Source organism: Tenrec ecaudatus, chromosome 5, assembly GCF_050624435.1.
Source record: "Tenrec ecaudatus isolate mTenEca1 chromosome 5, mTenEca1.hap1, whole genome shotgun sequence".
NCBI classification, from domain to species: domain Eukaryota; kingdom Metazoa; phylum Chordata; class Mammalia; order Afrosoricida; family Tenrecidae; genus Tenrec; species Tenrec ecaudatus.
This window is the reverse complement of record NC_134534.1, coordinates 138991768-139005412: the sequence shown is the minus strand read 5'-3', so window position 1 is coordinate 139005412 and position 13645 is coordinate 138991768. Positions and strand designations below refer to the sequence as shown.

Genomic DNA, 13645 nt, shown 5'->3' with positions numbered 1-13645 from the left:
TGTCCCTCAGACCCGTTGGAGGGCCGGACTATAGCTTAAAAAAAAACTATGAACAAGTTCCTGTGCACACTGCAAATGTCTTATTTTGAAGTAACAAACCAAAACAGGGCAAAATCACCCGGCGGGGCGGATAAATGTCCTCGGCGAGCGGCAGTTTGAGGACCCCTGCTTTAGATGGAGGCCTGCTCTGTGCCGTGCCCTACAGAGGAGGATGACCAGGACACCGCCCAGGGAAGCTGTTCTTTAGTGCAGGCAGTTGAGCTGTAAACGCGGTCGGACACCTTCCCCGCTGGAAGTAGGTTCAGGTATTGAGTGTACATGGGAGAGAAGGACTAGCTGTAAACAACAGAACCAACTGAGGTAGTGAAGGTGGGGGGTGCCAGCCTGGCCAATAAACACATGTGGGCTTAATCGAAGGGCGGAGAGATCAATGGCTTGGTCTTTCTAGTTCTTGGGTCTCTTGCTTTGTGATGGTCGGACAAGGGTGCAGCTAGCTGCCTTAGCCAGTCCCTGCTTCAGCTGGCAAGGCTCACTTCCTGCAAGACATCCCCGAGGAGAAGCCACATGGACCTACCCCGATGCAGCCCTGGGTGCTGGAGCAGCCGTGTGGAGACCCCTGCCAGCACTGAGATGCTTACACGTTCACTGACTTGGCTTTCCTCCTGCAGTCAGCATCATTGCATGTGTTTTGTGAGATGGAGGATTTTGTGGATTGACGTTGGACATATGGGTTAATGTTGGACTTGTGGGCTTGGGCAGCACTGGGTTGGGATGTTTTCTTGATGTGCACTTAACCTTTATATAAAACTCTCATACATAGGATTTTCTGTGGATTCGTTTCTCTAAAGTACCCAGCCTAACACACCAACAAACTGATGGAGAGTTTTGAAAATTATCCAACTTATTTTCACGTTCTTTTCTTACACACAACATTCTCATTGGCGGTGGGGAAGAAGCAAGAGGACAAAACCACCATTATCAATTGAACCTTCCTGACTTAGCTATAGCCTCTATTAGAACCTGCAGATCTCATAAGAATCTTACCCTGGTGTAGAACTGGCTCTTCAGTGCCTCCGAAAGCATTGTTGAACCAGTATCCTTCCAGGAACAAGGCAGCACAGCTTCCTAGGGATGCCCGGGACTCCTACAAAAAGACCTTTGGCAGGAAACCACCGAAGCAGTATTTGTAGTCACTGCTTTTAACCTGCCTAATTAAAAACCACTTGTTTTGCTCCCATGTTGTCATAAGTAAATGTTGGATCACGTGCCTTTTAACTGTTTTAATTAAGCACATAGAATGTTAACTTACAAGGGTTAATTGCAAGGATCCACTTAGCTATCATCATAAGGTATTTAAGTGGATAAAGTTACCAAAATAATTAACTTGTTTCAGATGGTAACAGTCTTCAACGGCTCTTGATTTATATTAGTATGGATTGCTTTCCTCTCAAAAATCCTGATTTCTCTAGTGGATAGATTTATTTTCAGTTAAACCTGTGTGGTCTGTGCTGAACTATGAATTACTTACTGGTTTCAGAAGGAGGCGCAGCTATTTGTGGTATTTTTGTCTTGCGCCTTTGGCATCCTTGTGGTGTGAACCGGAGCCGAGCCATCTGTAGTCAAGTGAGATTATTTAAAAAAAAAAAAAAAGTGAAATGATTCACTGGAAAATTTCGGCAGATTCTTAAGGAATGGTAAGGTAACCCTAGAAACCTTCTTATTGGTGTCATATGCTGGTGTGGGTAGTGACAGAAAGAGAAAAAAGGAAGGTACAACTTGTTTCCTAACATTTGCTATTTTGAAAATTGGAGAGGTGCAGTGCTAGAAAGGAGAAAGAATCCCGTGCGGTGTCAGTAGCGGAGCTCTGCAGATGATCGAATAAGTCTCTTTTCTCTGGCTGCAAGATGATGCTGGTGACGTTTGTTTTTCTGCCCTGGCCGTCCTCTCATGGCTTAGGCTGGCGGCTGAATTTCCTAATGGGTGGTCTAGATGATAAACCTCTTGATGCTGAGATGATTCGTAGACAGGAGGACCAGTTCCTAGAATTGTCAATCAGTCTGTGCGGCCTAGATAAGTCATTTCTGAAAGCTGTTATTGCTCTCACATATTTTCGTTGACTGGCACGTAGTGGAACCTAAACATGGTGATTTCAGGGTACTCTTTTGAGGTAACTGCAAGGGGATGACTTTTTCTTTCTTTCTTTCTTTCCTTTTCCAGAAAGAAGACACAGCTCACCCAGCAAGCCTTCTTTGGCCGGTCCTCCCACTTCAGTGTTTTCCCTCTTCCCCTCTCTGTCCAAAAGCAAAGGAGGCAGTGCAAGTGGAAGCAGCCGCTCTTCCAGTGCAGGCCTCCTGAGCGCATCTGCCGCCAGCTCCAAGTTGTCAAAATCACCCAAAGAAAAACAGCAGCTCAGGGGGGACACCAGGTCAATACAAATCATTCAGCAAAGTAAAGTCAATCCGAAATTGTGAGTATGGCTGTAAGGCCCCAGCTTACCTGCTGGGAGTGATGGGGCTGCACACAGCAGTAATACCTGGGTGTATCCATTCATAATAGAAGACAGAGCCCATTTGGGGGAAATTTCAGAAATACATGATTGTTTCTTTTTGTTTCCCTATTTTATTCTTGAGAGCTATTAGACAGTTGTGAAAACAAAAAAATATATTAATCTTTTGTTATGAGCCAAATACTAAAGCTCTATGTATGAATTATGCTCAAGTTGATATTGTTGCTAACCACCACTTTTTTTTCAGGTACGGAGAACAAAGCTTGATGAGCTTGAGGGACTTTAGCCTGGGAGACTTCAAGTCAAAACAGGCCCAGGGTTCAAATTCTACCCCTGGCACTTCCTGGCTGCAGGGCTTTGGGCAAGGCCCCCTTTCTTCTCTTTATGTATCCACTGTACAAGGTTATAGGAAGCGTGTAATGTATTCATAGTACCTGACTCATCATAGGAGACTGGATTTCTTCTGTTCTTGCTAGTAGATATTACAAGGTGGAGACATTTCAGGAATCTGGTCTAAAAGGTTTGCGTGCCTGCAGAGCAAATAGGGAGCAATGCTTCCTTTCCACCAGCCTTGATGTCACAGCAGCAATCAAGAAAGACTGAAAGGGGTTCCTACACTCCAGGCAAGGGTTTGGCAAGTGTCCACAGTGGGTCTGTAGGTTAACAGGTTCCTGGAGGTCCTGTGAGGGAGCAGGCATGCTCTCCCATGTAATCCCTTCTTGCCTCCTGGTGGCATCCCTCAGCCTGTGTGGCCGTTCCCTGGCCGGCCTGCCTCCCTTCTGGAGCGTAAACCACACACATCTCAGTCCCAGGGTTCTGATAACCTGGTTAATTCCAGCAGGGTCCAGCACCTGCTACTGTCCGATGACTTGGCAGCTGGGAGATGCTCCGGCATCTTGCAGTATCTCTGGCTGCAGATACAGCTGTTTGGAGCTGTTTGTCCTGGTTGCTAAGCCAGCCCCCAGCCCAGCTCATCTGTCAGAAGTGCAGTACAGAAACTTTGGCTTTCATTCCTGAACTGTCTCAAAGCCAAAGAAAATGCCAGTGCAGTTCATAAGCCACTCTTCAGCTCAGCAGCTGTTAGAACAGAAACTCTACTGAACAAAGTGTGTTAAACCTCATCAATCCAATCCTCTATAAGGAGTGGGGCTTCAGAGGGAGATGGAGCCATTAGCTAGCTTTGCACCACCGCAGTAAGCTTTACCAAGCAAAATGGTATGTCAGGAAGGTCCCCAGAGTCGCAGTCTGGTCCTTTGCTGGTAGTGCACAATCCGTGCTCATCAACCCTGTGCCACGTGCTTGTAGATATAGTGTCAGCTCATTGGTGCTTCTTGTGAATTCTTAGTGACGTATTTTTGGGAAGTATTCTCCCCACCCCCTTTTTTTAGAGGTTTATTCTGTTTTGATGGATTAATTTATTTAAATGACAGTTGTCAAAAACATACTTTTAAGATACCTTCCAGATAGTCTTGGGCTTTTTGCACCTTTTCATGTTTTTGCTTCTTGCAGAAGTTGATTTCAGTTATTAGGTCTGGTTGTCTCCTTGTCCCGACTGTAGCATTTTTCCGAAATACCATATATATTCAAGTATAAGCTGACCTAAACATCAGCCAAGGCACCTAAAACTCGGCTTATACATGAGCATGTACGGTAATGAAAGATGACGTAAAATTTGAAGGTCCACCAAGGTTTTGCCTTGTCAGGAGGTCTTATCCGGAATAAGTGTGATTCTTCCTGGCATTTCTGAACACAGACTTCTAACACATAAAGTGCCCAGTGGGAGCTGGGCCAGATCTGCCCATGTCCCTCCAGCTCAGCAGCCTCCTAGGCTGCCAGGCACTGAGATGCTGGTGTTGTTGCTTCCTCTATGACAGCCTGCCGGCCCCCATCAAAGTGGAGAAGTTTCCCCTAAAGATGGATGGCACACTACTGAAATCTGCCGTGGGGCCAACCTGTTCTGCTACTGTGAGTTCCTCAGGCAAACCTGGCCTTAACTGCCCCTCCATACCAAAGCAACACTTGCCTTCACCCGGACAGATTCTGAATGGCAGAGGGCTTCCTGCACCGCCCGCCCCCGAGAAGAAAGCCGAAGACAGTTCCAATCATCGGAAATTTTTAAATAAGAGATTATCAGGTAACGTGACACTCTCCCTCTTGGGGGTGTGTGTATATGAAGTGCGGACAGTACAGAGGCCTTTCTTTAGGCAACACGCTGGTTCTCGGCGCTCTTTAAGGAGCACGTCTATATATATATAAGGAATGCAAATGCAGTGTTTAGTAATAATTTGCAGGGTGTACTAAGAATGTATCTTACCTGTCACCTGATGGCTGTGGCCACCCTATCACTTGTCTGTGTTGCCTCTGCTTTGTGGTGTGTCACATAAGTTCTTACAGATTGTGTATTTATTAATGACGTGATAGGCTTTACTCAAATCATAAGTTATCTGTCTTGATATTTCTTCTTTACAAAATCACAGAGTGTTGTCAAACCCATTGTAATGTCTGTGTGCTTTTGACAGAAAGAGAGTTTGATCCTGACATACACTGTGGGGTCATTGATCTCGACACCAAGAAGCCCTGCACCCGGTCTTTGACATGCAAGGTAGGTGGCCTCCTGCAGTGTGTGCGCAGGACTCTTGAGAAGCGGCCAGATGGGTGTGCCCTGATGACCCTTAAAGCCAAGAACCCACAGGACTGTTATGGATTTCATAAACGACGGAGAGATAGTCATGGGATGACACAGTGTGTAGTCTGTTCTTAGAGGGGACAGTCTGGAGGGAAGGAAGGCCGTTTCTGATGAGCAGAGCCGTATCCAGGGGAGCACTGTGCTTCCCTATGAAATCTGTTACTTGAAAAGGCTTGGTAATATGTCTGCAGAGACATTACTGTGGTGCAAATTGTTCCGATTTAGAGTAAGTGTAGAAATGCCCTTTGCATACAAATGAGTCTCCACATGTCTGTAAAATCCATACTTCTTAAGTCTCAAAGAACCCCATGTAAGTACCTGTGGCTTTGTTGAGCTGGCCTTATGCACCTGACTTATGCCTTGGCCAATAAAATATAAGGATCTTCTCCCTTTTGTCCTGCCTGAAGTGTTCTTCCTAAATGCCCACGTGCTGCTGGAAAGACCATGCAGTTGTGTCACTGCCTCATTCCCTCTAGGGAGCCTGTGACAGCAAGCCTCTGTCCTTGCTCTGCTCAGAGCTGGACCTCCACTCACCCTGCCTCCCTGGCTCCAGCAGCAGGGGTTTCGTATGGTTCCACTCCCCTCTGACAGGGAAGACCCCTCTCCGTACTTAAGATGCTCTCTCTGGTCCTCTGTTAGGCACCGCAGTAAACCAAATGCGTTTTCACTTGAGCATCTGCAAGGAGTTGAGGCACCGCAGTAAACCAAATGTGTTTTCACTTCAGCATCTGCAAGGAGTTTGAGCGACTTTCTTGCTGGGCCTTAGTGCTAGGTGACATAGCTTGTTGTGGATAATCTCCCCTCTCCTCCCCCCTGCCCCATCTCCCTGCCCATGCCTTCTTGTAAGGGCGTCCTTACTAACTGCCGCATGGTGCGAAGCCAACTGTCATTGCAGCATTATGTGCCTTCTGCTCTGACTTGTCATGAGTTCAGCATAAAACTGCCGGAAAATGCAGTGCCCTGCCAGCCAGGCCCCTTCTGACTGCCCTGACTTTCTCACAGGGCTTTCTCTCTCGGTCTTTCTCCTCTCCTGGCCTCCCATTTGGCCCCAGAATCTGCCCCCATGTTGCTGCCCTGGTCCCTTCTGTCTGGATCATTGTTCATTCTCTTCTTTGTCAGCCCTGCTGCTCCCAACTTTTGTCCTTCCTTCCCAGCTTACCTATCTGCCACCCTCTCAGCCCCCACTTCCCTCCCGTCCTGTCCTGTTCTGGTCGTCCTTGTCTTTTCAAGGTGGGAGGAGTGCGTTGGCGTATATACACGTGCAGAGGCTCTGGTGGGGCGGGGCGAAGGCCGGCAGTGCAAGCACAAACACGGACTGGCATGGAGAAGGCCAGGTACTGAAGAGGACGGAGGGGCCCTTTGAAATCAGGAGGGAGTGGTGCCAGAAGTCTGAACGTGTATGAGCCTAGTCGTACAGCCATTCAGCCCCCTGACTTCTGGGGTGGCAGTGCAGGACAAACGATGTATGTGAAACTGCCACATTTGTGTTTGGAGTGTCTCTCAGTTTCTGTGGAATCTTGCACTTTTCAAACAAGCTCAGTATATCCATGAGCTCTGCCCACTTTGTTCACTAGTACCTGAGGACATCGCAAGATGAGGAGAGAGGTTTATACATCTGTCTGGAGACGAGGGCAGGTGGACCAATGACATTGTCATTCGATCAGTCCGGACTGTGGTGGAAGGCTTTTTGCCTGAAGCCTTTTAAGTGTCGGGTGCATTGTTAGGTCTGGGTGAAGTGCCTTGTCCTTGCTCAGGTGATTTTCTTGGGGATGTATGACATCTTAACATTGAGTACACATTTTTAAAAGGGTGACACACATTCATTTAGTTGCCAGTGCTCAATGACATTTTGTGCAGATAGTGTGTGGTTTGTCTGATGGGGTAGATTAGGTTATTGAATTTTAAATGAATGTGGGAAGCATAATCCCCCCTTAAATTCTAGTAATGTGCTGCTATATATAAACTGGTGCATCTGTGTGTGTGTGTGTGTGTGTGTGTGTGTGTGCGTGCGTATACTATGTGAGCACGAGCATGGAATATCATTTATGGTATTTTCAACATTAAAGAGAAAAAAGAAGTATGGACTTGAATTCACTCATCTTCAAGGGGTATGTGATTTCAGTCCGCTGTGGCTAATGTCAATTCAGTGAGAATTAGGGTCTCCTAACACTTCTCACAGATGCCGATTCCAGCAGCCTGTAAGGGTCACACTAACTTGACTTGCACACAGTTGTCACAGAGATAGCACTTGACTGCCCAGCTCCGACCAGTTCAGTTATCCGATACCTTGGCCTCATTGTTTGCTAAGGATGGCATGGGAGAACGTTGAGGCTTTCCACTCCCTTGAAGAGGTCAGTTTTGGAAACCCACGTGAGTCAGAATCAACTAGATGGCAGTGAGTTTGGTTTTGGTTTAAGTACAGGAATGGTCCTGGTGACCTTTTTAAAAAATTACAGTAATTATCCAACACTTTTGGAATATAAACTTTTAAACATGTATGTGTATATAATGTGCCTCTACCACTGCCCTGTCATAACTGGCCTTTTCCTCAATGTCCCATTTCTTAATTCCGAAGTTAGAGGGTGACCCTCAGACTGCAGAATGCTCTCCATCCGTTTTCTTGATTTCGGCCACAGCTTGCTGAAACTCACTGTGCTCTCTCACTCTGCTCCTCACCAGCCTTTCTTCCCGGGCCCTCCTTCTGGGCCGGAGCCAGCCCTCCACAGTCTCCCCCTGGCTTTGGTAGAAAAGAGCCTGTTGTGTTTCAATTTTCTGATGCATGCCTCATGGAATCATTTTTCCCTTGAAACACTGAGCACTGTATGTCGTTTGCAGTGACTTTCCTAGTGGAGTTGAAGAGAGCGCCCGTGACACCGTGTGTGCTTCTAGCTGCGTAACAGGCGGCACCACTTACATGGCTGTTCTGAGGGAGGGGTGGGGACAGGTGATCCCCACACCAAACTCTCATACACTTGAGCTTGGAAGATGTGCTTCTTCCAAGTGGAAGAGAAAAATAATGTCCTCACAGGATTTTTAGCTTATCAAATGCTGAACAGCCATGATACTGATCCAGATTGCTTTAAAAAAAATAGTTTTAGCACCATAATCCGCAGATCATTCACTTAAATAGTTCATTCATGCAGATTGCTTTTTTTTATATATGCATGTCTTGAATATATGACAGATTAAAAAAACTACTGTTGATGCCAACAAGGAGAGTAGAGCTACCAGGAGGATTAGAGGAGGGTGGGGGAGCAAGGGGGTTCCATCACAAGGATGAACTAGAACCCCCTTCTAAGGGGACAAATAACAGAAAAGTGGGTGCGGGGTGACGGAGGACGATGTAAGATAGGGAAAAATAATCTATAACTTATCAAGGGTTCATGAGGGAGGACGGGTGGGGGAGAGAAGGACGAAATGGGGAACTGACATCAGGGGCTCAAGTGGGAAGAGAATGCTTTGAAATGATGATGGCGGCATATGTGCAAATGTGCTTCACACACTGGATGAATGTATGGATTGTGCTAAGAGATGTAAGAGCCCCCAATAAAAGTAAGGAAAACAATTTTTAAAAAACTACTGTCGGTCCTCAGTTTCTGGGTTTTTTTTGTTGTTGTTGTCTTTAGACACATTCCTTAACCCAGCGAAGGGCCGTCCAGGGAAGAAGAAAACGATTTGATGTGTTATTAGCTGAGCACAAAAACAAAACCAGGGAAAAGGAATTGATTCGCCATGCGAACTCTCAGCAACCAACGCAGCCTCTCAGGGACCTGCCTCTCGCCCTGCCTCGAACTTCCCAGGGGCCACACCACACCTCCCATGGAGTGATTCCTGCTGAAGCAAAGCTTCCGCTCGCTAGTAAACTTCAGCCCCACACCTCCAGTCTTCCAAGGTAAGCCAAGCCCTCCCACTCCTCCTCTGAGGGCAGCTAGCTCCAGGACAGCCCTGCGGTCGGGGAATGTACATCATGCTCACGATAGAGATTTTTAATTTTTTATTTGGAGTTACTATGAGACAAAAAATGTTTTTGGTTCACCAGCAAGTTTCAACCAAGGCTGCTGCTTGGCCAGAGAAAAGCTGCCGATTTAAGGTTAGCAGTATCTGTCCCACTCGGGTCAGCATTAGCAAGGGCCACGGTTGAAACTCTGCTGTTTCCTGCAGGTTAGTGATTAGAACATTTCACATGGCTTTGGCAACAGTGTCCCATTCATTTGTTTCACTTTGTGAGAAACACAGCAGTGGGAATCTGCCCTGGGGACAGACTTTTAGCCTGAGTTTTTAGAGCATCCATTTTTTGATGTGTTTTTTTTTTTTTCATTCATTCATTTGGGACTTTGGCCTGAGCATGGCTTAGGTATGTTAGCACCATTCTAAGCAATGGATCAAAGTGTTTCCCTGAGTATTTATCAGACATGCATCTTGCAGGCCCTGACTGTGGAATCTCTGGTGCGCGTGCGTGTGTGTTTGCATGCCTTTCCAAGGAAAGGGCGTTGTACTCAATGTCCCGCAGGCAGAGAGAGGCCTCCGTGTCAGCCTTTAAAGTAGATCAGCAAACACTTCTGTTACTCACACTTCCCTCACTCGGCTGATCCTTGGAATGGTTGCACAGTGGGGTCAGGTACCTCCCTCGTGGAAACTCAAGGATATGCTCCAGCCTGACCTGCCTGAACCGCTGTCTTCTGGGTGTCCATGGGTGTGCAGTCAAGGGAGGCTCACCCAACGGTGGTCAGGTCCAGCTGTCGTTGCCTTAACGAGACCTTGGGCCAGTTCCTTGTGGACATTTTTCTGCAGGTGAAAGGGGAGCTTTGACTTGAGAACCACCAGGCCATTGTAAATGTACGAAGAATGCCTTCGTATCCATGCACAGCAGGCGGAGAATAAAGTCATGCTGCCTTGCTTTTATCTCCCCGTTCCTACTATGCTATTTTACAACCATTTGCAAATTACCTCGACTAATTGCTGCCATAATCCAGTTGTACAAGAATCACACAATTCTCTTAAACTCCATGTACATTTTCCCTCTTGGGGAGCCACCTGAGTTGCCTTGCATAAAGAACTTTGGTTAAATCTGGCAGACAGCTGTGCTCAGCATAGCATTCGGGCAAAAGGAGCCCTGGTGGTGTTAAGGATTAGTCACTGGGCTACTAACCACAGGGTCAGTGGTTAGAACCCACCAGCTGCCCCATGGGAGAAAGATGAGGTGGTCTGTTCCCATGAAGATCTATGGTCTCAGAAACCCACAGGGCCAGTTCTCCTCTGCCCGATAGTGTTGCTCTGAGTCTGAGTGAGGTGGTTCTAGAAGAAGGCCCCTTCCCTCCCAGGGTACCTGGCTTAGCATCTGCTGGTCCCCAGTGTTGGTAGCCAGACCACCCAGGCCTCTCTGGTGGTTGGATACATTGTATCTGAGGTAGGGCGGCTCTTCCCAGGTGTGTGATTGATCCATGATGCACTTTCTGCTCACCAAGGCCTCCAGGCTGCCCTGCTCAGCAAGCTGGGAGTGCCCCCATTGACCCTCCACCAGGCCATGAACCTCCACACCCTCCCCTGCCTGCCACTGAGCCAGCTTCTCGGTTATCCAGTGAGGAGGGCGAAGGCGATGACAAAGAAGAGTCTGTTGAAAAACTGGACTGTCATTATTCAGGTCATCATCCTCAGCCAGCATCTGTAAGTTCCACGTCCACCACCCCGTGTTGACCCTCTTTACGCAGCATGGACAGGGCACTGCAGGGGGGTGTGCCAGGGACCTCGGCATGCCCTCACGTGTGGGATGCGGTCCAGGTGTGTGAGCGGCTAGAACAGGGCACCCCAGAGGCCGCACTTTGTCTGGGCTGCCTCCTGCTTTTTCCCTTTCCACGGTACTCAGGGCTAGGCATTGTCACGCTCATGCTTCATAGCTTGTGGTCCTTGAGTAAGCTCCGTCTTAGTTGGGTAGTGCGAGCCCTCGCCAGGCTGTGCCCTCATCGGAGTTGGTACGGTTGCATTCTCTTTCAGTTTTGCACATTTGGGAGCCGGCAGATTGGAAGAGGTTATTACGTGTTTGACTCCAGGTGGAACCGGCTTCGCTGCGCCCTCAACCTCATGGTGGAGAAGCATCTGAACGCGCAGCTGTGGAAGTGAGTGCCTGCCCTGTGCCTTGCTGCATGTCTGCAACGTTTTCTTTTTTCGGTTTCTCGTGGGGAGGCGGTCATGAAGATGTGCTTATCCACAGTGAAAACACGGCCTTCCCCTAGTCCGCAGGAGAGACCTCCTTATCTCCTCACTTGTCAGTCAGCTCTCTCCTTGAGCACCCACACCTCAGTCTGGGGTCCTCCCACTACACGGAGCTCACGTTCTAGTGGGAACCTGGCACACATAAAAAGAAAGGGGGCACAGCGTGTCATAGTAAAACGCTGGAAACAATAACAGCCAAGCTAACACTAGCTTCCTGCGGCAGGCAGCTTAATGAAATACCTCTGTGGTCTTGTGACACACACACACACACACACACACACACACTTCTGTAGGAAGTGTGATCACTCCTGTTCTGGAGATGTTGAAGCGGAAGTCATCGTTAAGACAGCGCATTAGTGGTAGGGCCAGGCGGCCGGTCATAAAGCCTCTGGAAAAGCAACCCTTGTCCTGGGCTGGCTGGCTGGCTGGCTGCCTGCGAGTGCAGCTGCTGGGGGTGAGGCTGGTGGGCGCGTTCTAGGCAGGAATGATAGTGTGTGATACAGCAGGCTCGGCAGGAGCTCCCAGAATTCCACAAGACAAAGAACCTCACCATGGTCATTTATAGGCTTTAGCATTTGTTCTGTAGCAGCTCTGGGGGTGCTCATCACAGGGTCGGGCTGAGCCCACCAGCCATTCTGTGGGAAAGCTGAGTCTGTGCACTCCTAAAGAGTTACACGGTTGGAAACCTCATGGTCGCTGTGAGCCTGAATTGACTTGGTGGCAGAGGGAACATCTCTTCTAGACAGCCAGACCCAGGCGCCTGCTGGTCTGTCTGCTGCTGCACATCTCTGCAGCTCACTGCTTTCAAAGCTCCTCTCCTGAAGCCTGCCTGAAGGAGGAAGGAAGGAGCATTGTTGCTGCGCAGACACAGCATCGGGGCAGTGGTTTAAACAGGATCTGAGAACCTCTCCCCATCAAAAGGCTCCCAAGATGCGTGAAATCTCAGCTGCTTGTTCAGTCAGGCCGCCCTGTACTCATCAGTGTTGAGAAGGGGCCCCAGAACGTTGCCCCCACTATACTGGTGGTGTAGTGGGTTACGAATTGGGCTGTAATCCGGAAAGTCAGCAGTTTGAAACCACCAACGGCTCCTCGGGAGAAAGACAAGGATTTCTCCTCCCCATAAAGAGGCACAGTCTCAGAAACCTACAGGGGCAGTCCTACGCTGTCCCATCGGGTCACCATGAGTTGTGGAGTCACTGGGTGGCAGGGAGTTTGGTTTGGGTGTACCGGCCTGTGACTTGTGACCAGAGGCCTGTGGGTGAAGATGGCCCCAGTTCCTGAAACAGCCACCCATGTAAACAGGTTTTCCAGATTACAGTGTGAATTAAATGTCTGACAAGCAGGACTGTGCCCTATCCCCAGTCAGAAGGGTGAGACCATAGCATTTGCTTCTAGGGAAGAGCAAACCATCGCTTTCCATTAACATGACTTCTAGATCTTAAAATGTCCAGGTAGGAGGGACAGACTTGCTGCTTACTGTGAGCTGGCTTGCAGGCTGGGACTGTCTGGAGTTCGGGAGAGGTGTCTTCTCAGGCAGTCCTGGGGGATGCGGGGGTTGGTTGACGGTGGGTCGGTGTTCTCACCCAGAAGAAATCTGCTGTCCAGGGCATTTCTCGGGCCCTTGGTGAGACTCACAGTGGTCCTGTGTGTGCTGCCGCCCAGCTCATCCAGAATTCCTTCTTTTCCAGGAAGAGGCCCAGGTGTCCATCACCCCTGCCTTTTAGCTGCTTATTGGAATGGGTTTGTGGCTCCGTGGAAGTAGGATTTGAGCTAGCAGGAAATAGGTTGCCCTGTATGTGCAGTCTTGACCAGCGAGGCCGTGAGACTGGTGGCTGCTCTGCTCTGCAGGAGACCATGTCTCATCCGGGATTTCTGTGAACTGTCCCTCCCATGGTAATGGGGGACCACGATCCCTATATCCTGAAGGGGGAGGGGTGGTTTGCTGTTTGGTTGGTAGTGTGGTATCTTGAATAGAGAAGATTTTCAGGAGCCCTGGTAGCATAGTGGATTACAAGTTGGGCTTCTAACCTCAAGGTCAGCAGTTCGAACCGACCAGCTGAAAAAGGGAAGAGGCTTTGTGCTCCCATATAGATTCCGCCTCAGAAACCTACGAGGGCAGTTCTACTCTGTCCTCTTGAGGGTCACTATGAGTCAATGGCAGGGAGATTTTGAGTTTGGAAACCTTTACAGAGCTTGTGCAAACACAAGTCAAGGTGATTATACGAGGTGATACACCCCACCCA

The 13645-nt window shown here is 48.6% G+C and overlaps 1 protein-coding gene across 3 annotated transcripts in view; it reads left to right on the top strand.

Moving 5' to 3' along the window:
- The window catches only part of ATXN7 (ataxin 7), a 161275-nt gene that overhangs the window by 139699 nt on the left and 7931 nt on the right, over positions 1 to 13645 (top strand). For all 3 annotated transcript variants that reach the window (XM_075549943.1, XM_075549941.1, XM_075549942.1), the window contains 6 exons: positions 2218 to 2467; positions 4381 to 4640; positions 5026 to 5108; positions 8819 to 9084; positions 10658 to 10856; positions 11184 to 11305. In XM_075549943.1, coding sequence (XP_075406058.1) covers positions 2218 to 2467; positions 4381 to 4640; positions 5026 to 5108; positions 8819 to 9084; positions 10658 to 10856; positions 11184 to 11305 — 1180 coding nt within the window. The remainder of the gene's footprint in view (positions 1 to 2217; positions 2468 to 4380; positions 4641 to 5025; positions 5109 to 8818; positions 9085 to 10657; positions 10857 to 11183; positions 11306 to 13645) is intronic.